The sequence below is a fragment of the Battus philenor genome, unplaced genomic scaffold (assembly GCF_028537555.1).
Source record: "Battus philenor isolate CCGP_79_NKW_IND1 unplaced genomic scaffold, ilBatPhil1.0.hap1 SCAF_24, whole genome shotgun sequence".
Taxonomy (NCBI): domain Eukaryota; kingdom Metazoa; phylum Arthropoda; class Insecta; order Lepidoptera; family Papilionidae; genus Battus; species Battus philenor.
This window is the reverse complement of record NW_027181687.1, coordinates 3,677,508-3,682,510: the sequence shown is the minus strand read 5'-3', so window position 1 is coordinate 3,682,510 and position 5,003 is coordinate 3,677,508. Positions and strand designations below refer to the sequence as shown.

The window sequence follows — 5,003 nt, the reverse complement described above, 5'->3', positions numbered from 1 at the left end:
GGCACTTATATTACAATCATTAAATTTCACAAGTGTCAAATCAGACAGGTTTACATTTTTACTTAAAAGGTATTTATAATAGTTTATAACAATTAATTCTGTCTTATTGGTAAACTGGCTTAGTAAGTAATTTATTGTAAGTTATTACAAGTTTTAAGACAAAAATAAGTATCCAAAATTAAGATGAGGAAAAATTACAGAAGCTATCAATGCTAAATGTGTCATTTTTCATCTGTAAGATATAAAAAACATATTATTAACTTTGGAATGATAAGCAAGATACAATAATTAAATTCTATTTTTATTTGACCCTTGTAGATAAGTCTGATAATTAAAATAATGTTGGATGTTGATAAAATCCACCAAATACTATAGAGTTTGTGGTTTTTTCTATAATTAAATAGCAGAACGGTCTATTGGCTTCAAATCTTGCAACACCAATCCGGTTGGTAAATTCTGCAGCTGTGACCGCAGCTGCCTCTGTCCCTTCCTCTGTTACTTCTATTGCAGCTTTATGTGAAATCTTTGTCACATACATTGGTATACGGGACATATGTGGTAAACGCACTTTCGATTCATCAAAGACATCTTTGATACCAAATTGATTTTTTAAGGTATCTGTTAGATCAAGACTAGATTCAATTTTGAAACGAGGAATAAAACAATCAACTTCCTCATCACCATACTCCTCTATGGACAGCTTTAAGTTTTCAAAGATAATATCTAATGGTACACTATTGAAGTTTAAGAACATATCTTGTAGAGACACTCCAGGGTTAGGCAGCATTATGAGCATAGAGAGTCGGTTTTCTTTACCATATGGTATTTCAATAACTTTAGCATTCAGCTCCATAATGTTTGAGAATGGATAGTGATACCTGTTGTACATCATGTTTACTTCACCAATCCTTTTCCCATTACTATCATAAAAATGTTGCATCGCTGTAAAGCTCTTGTTGAATGGAACAGTCCATTGTCCCTTGAAGTACAATGCACTGGTGATAACCATTTGTGTCTCACCAAAATCACCACTGTCTGTTAAGTGTGGTATCTTTCCATGTGTAACGTTTTCAATAGCCCTGTTTATTAAATCGGAAGTTTCACTTCCCGTGAAATTTAGTTTAACCATTTTAGTATCATATTGATTTGCTATTGAGATAAAATCATTAAGTGGCAATTTTCGTTCATCGACGAAGATGGCGTTAAATTTCTCTAGGTCCACTGTTGTGGTGTTGACTTGAAGCCACTGAGCGATTTGACGGAAATCTTCTCTTGTTTTGGATCTCAGTTTTGGCGGAACTCGGATAGCGTGACTAATTTGTTTTAATGTATTACCCGTAGCACCTTCTGCTATAACGGCCAGTACTGTCCATACGGTAAACGGAGACATCACCAAGTTCTGAACATGTCCTTGCGTTGTAGTTGTATGATATAGAAGTTCAATGGAGAAATTACCAATTCTTTCGGTGAGTCCATTATGAAGACTATTTTTATTAACATCACTCTGACTGTAACACGATACGATTAAAAACGAAACTAATATAAAAAGACGCATTTTATTAGTTTTAACTTCGGATAAATGCAAAAATTCTCACAATATCATTGCTCGACACGACTTCCACGATCGAGAGATGACCGCGACTGGGTCACGTTAGACGAGGAAAACCGACTCACTGACCGGTTTGCGTGCTCCGACGGTTAATATGTAATAGGTCCCCACTAATGATAACTTTTATTGATAAATATTTACATAAATAATACGAGATGATCTTACAGTTCGGCAAGCACAGCCAAAAGCCAAACAAAAGAAATTTGCATATGACAGATCAAAGTAACAAATTGCAGATAAAAACTTTGTTTATACCGCAGTTTTTGAATAATCTTGAACCTTTTTTGATATTCTTCATATTTGGTTTGAAATAGTCTTATTAGCAGCTTTATTAAACTGTGGATGTATCTTTAACTCATATTTTTATGCGATATAAAAGTAGTAGGATCGCGAAATTAAAGATTAAAATCTTTGAAATAAGTTGTAAAGTTTAAACGAAATAATTGTTTTTAAATTACCTTTGAATACTATTCGATACCTTTATTTTGCATACGTAAACACTTTCGATATTTCAGTTATAAAATTTTAACGCGATTATTGGAGTTTCCAAACAAGCTGAATATGTTTATTGATAGGTTTCCAGTGGGAACGTTATTTTAATCTACGAAATTTTAATATTTTTCGACATCCTTATAAATTTGCTATGTTCTAAATTAATCTTTTTTAAGTAAAACTAAAGTCGTTAAAAGCATTAATGGTTCAAAATTGGTACAAATTTTAATAATGTTAAATATGTACGTATATAAGTTTCGGATTTTATAAATTTGATTACGTCATAGCCATGTAAATTATTTGTTATTGATAATAAAATTATGTGAAAGAAAAGATACAGGAAAATTACATATATATTTTCAGTGATTGTGTGGCTGCATTAATAACGCCTCGTTAGGGATTCCCATACGTTTACCGAGGTTACGTGTAGTTTAAGACAGTTAAATATTTAATTAGGTACATATTTTTATTTCTCTTTACAGCCTGAAGATAAAGCTTAAATTAAGGTATACCAATATATAGAATTCGCGCCATTTTTATAGCAATTTATTAAAAAAATAATTTGACTGCTGAGAGTTTAGGGTTAGTAAAAATGGAGTAGTTTATGACATAACATGTTTTCATTGTTGAACGATATTTCAAAAACAACTAATGCTTAGCCTTTGTAGAAAGCAGTTCGTTCATTAAATAAGGCGATTAACAAAGCTATCGAAGTGTGTACTTCATCGCTTAGATTGTGTTGATTCTATGCAAACATTTTGCATCTTGTTGATGTTCAAAAATTCATTTCACGCACTCTCTTTGATGTTCATGCTCAGTAATCGATTAGTCATCAATTTTTTATGCATCAGAGAGACAAATCTTTTGTGAGTATAAGCTGCTGATATTATGATTAGCAATTCTTGTTTACTTCGTCAAATTGATATTCCAAGGTTTTCACGCGCTGTTTCTATATTTATATTTAAATGGATTTTTTAGACTCGCAGTATATTTGGCGTTTCTCTTTGTATTATATGATAATCTTTTTAATGTTAACGAAGCTAAAACACTTTCTGGACCAAAATTTCAGTAATTGATTAAAAAAAATGAATAGTATAAAGTTGCGTTTGTACATACATTAAACTATACAGTTTGGTTCGACTCAATAATTTACTGCGAAAATGGCGGCAAACTCAATCCTTGCGCTAATTTTGAGAAAGCTCAAATATAACATGCCACGATCGTTACAATGTGATGTTCCTGTGGTTTTAAAAATACATAAATCAGCGGAGCCTCCCGTTTGTGTTCGTCACCTTAAGACAGTTAAGTTAGTTTCATTAGTTATTATTTTCAATAGGTGAAATAGAGGCCATTAACTTTGATTTATATATTGACAGTACATTTGGCTAGCGTGGTGGATAACGCTCCACGGTTATTCGATCGAACAACATGATGTAGATTCATTTTGGTAGAGCAGCGGAGCCAGGCTTCTTATTTTATTACAGCTTAAGTTATGAAGTCCGATGAAGCTGTAAAAGCCAAAACGGCTAACAGCACGCATCAACATTAGAATATAGCCTATTATATATTTATATTAAATATATATATATAAAGATTATATAAGAAAGAAAATAATTTGATACCGAATTCTGTAATCGGTTCATTTAATTCTAAACTCTTCTCAAACAAAAACATTAGAAATGGTTTTAATTATGATTGTCACTAACAAAAAATCTTAATAAATTATTTTTTTCCTTATTACATTCTCTTAAACATTAATATCATGTGAGAGGTGAAACAGTTTTCTGATTATTTTATTCCGGTTTTTCGATTCTTTTGACATTTCGGAGAACTTAAAATTTAATTTGAGATTTTGTCACGTATACACGTGTATAATCCTGAGGACGAGGAAAAAATATTATTTTTAATCTCTTTACTTTTCAATTTGAATCTTTTAGCTATTTTATCATTTTTTTAACTTCAAGCAAAGAAGCTTCCGATTGGACTGTACTGCTACTACTACTTTTTGTAGTACTGTACTGTGCTACTAATTTTTACCGGACGCATTCTAATTACAAATAAATAATTCGATGTTACGAATTATTTATCACGTGTAATTCAGTAATTGCTTTGTTGTTTAAACGTGAAACAAATTTTGTAATAAATACTGACCGATGTAGCTGTTATATCGTGATAAAAACTTGCATAGTTTGATTTGTAAAACGCGAAGTGCAAAGCGAAATGTCAAACGCGCGAACTAATAGCATAATTTATTTTTTTATAAATATTCTATTTTCTGAAAATTTACAGGTTTCTGTGCAAATTTATTTACCCGTACAAACCGTTAAGTTACTTATTCATTGTTTAATAACAATCCGCTTTAATATAATGTATAATAATATAAGATAAGATAATTATATATATACATATGTTATAAACATAATATAAAAATAATACCAGTCAAAAATAGGCACCACGGTAATGCTTTGTAATTCCTTTCAGATAAAATAAATATTTAGATGTGACTTTTTATACTTGATAATTTAACACTATCACTACCTTATTCAGTCTTATGGTTTTTAGAATAACTTTACAATACAAATTATATCTCATTAAACACTTTATTAAACAACATGTATTTTATGATAAACTTTGAATAGCATCACCGTGGATAAATAATTGGATTGACTAGAGGAAATGTTAAATAAAACAAAATAATAATTTAATAAAACAAAATAAAGTAAACATCAATAACAATGTACAATGAAATTATACATTTACTAGTTACAAGTACCTTCAATGTTTTGGTATTTTTTTAATGATGATTTTAAAACTTTCATTCATAAAAAATCACCAGTTATCATATGATTTAAATAAATAAATCGTATTGATAAGAATTTGTAAAATACTAAAAAAACCACAG

The 5,003-nt window shown here is 30.2% G+C and overlaps 1 protein-coding gene across 1 annotated transcript; it reads right to left on the bottom strand.

Moving 5' to 3' along the window:
* Positions 1–274: 274 nt before the first annotated feature.
* Positions 275–1,774, bottom strand: LOC137924456 (serine protease inhibitor 77Ba-like). The gene has a single exon (XM_068767841.1). It carries the CDS (start codon positions 1,553–1,555, stop codon positions 332–334), a length of 1,224 nt encoding a protein of 407 aa, XP_068623942.1. The 5' UTR covers positions 1,556–1,774; the 3' UTR covers positions 275–331.
* Positions 1,775–5,003: the final 3,229 nt, after the last annotated feature.

Coding starts and splice junctions, on each gene's coding strand:
- LOC137924456 (XM_068767841.1), bottom strand. CDS start 1,555: ATGCGTCTTTTTATATTAGTTTCGTTTTTAATCGTATCGTGTTACAGT.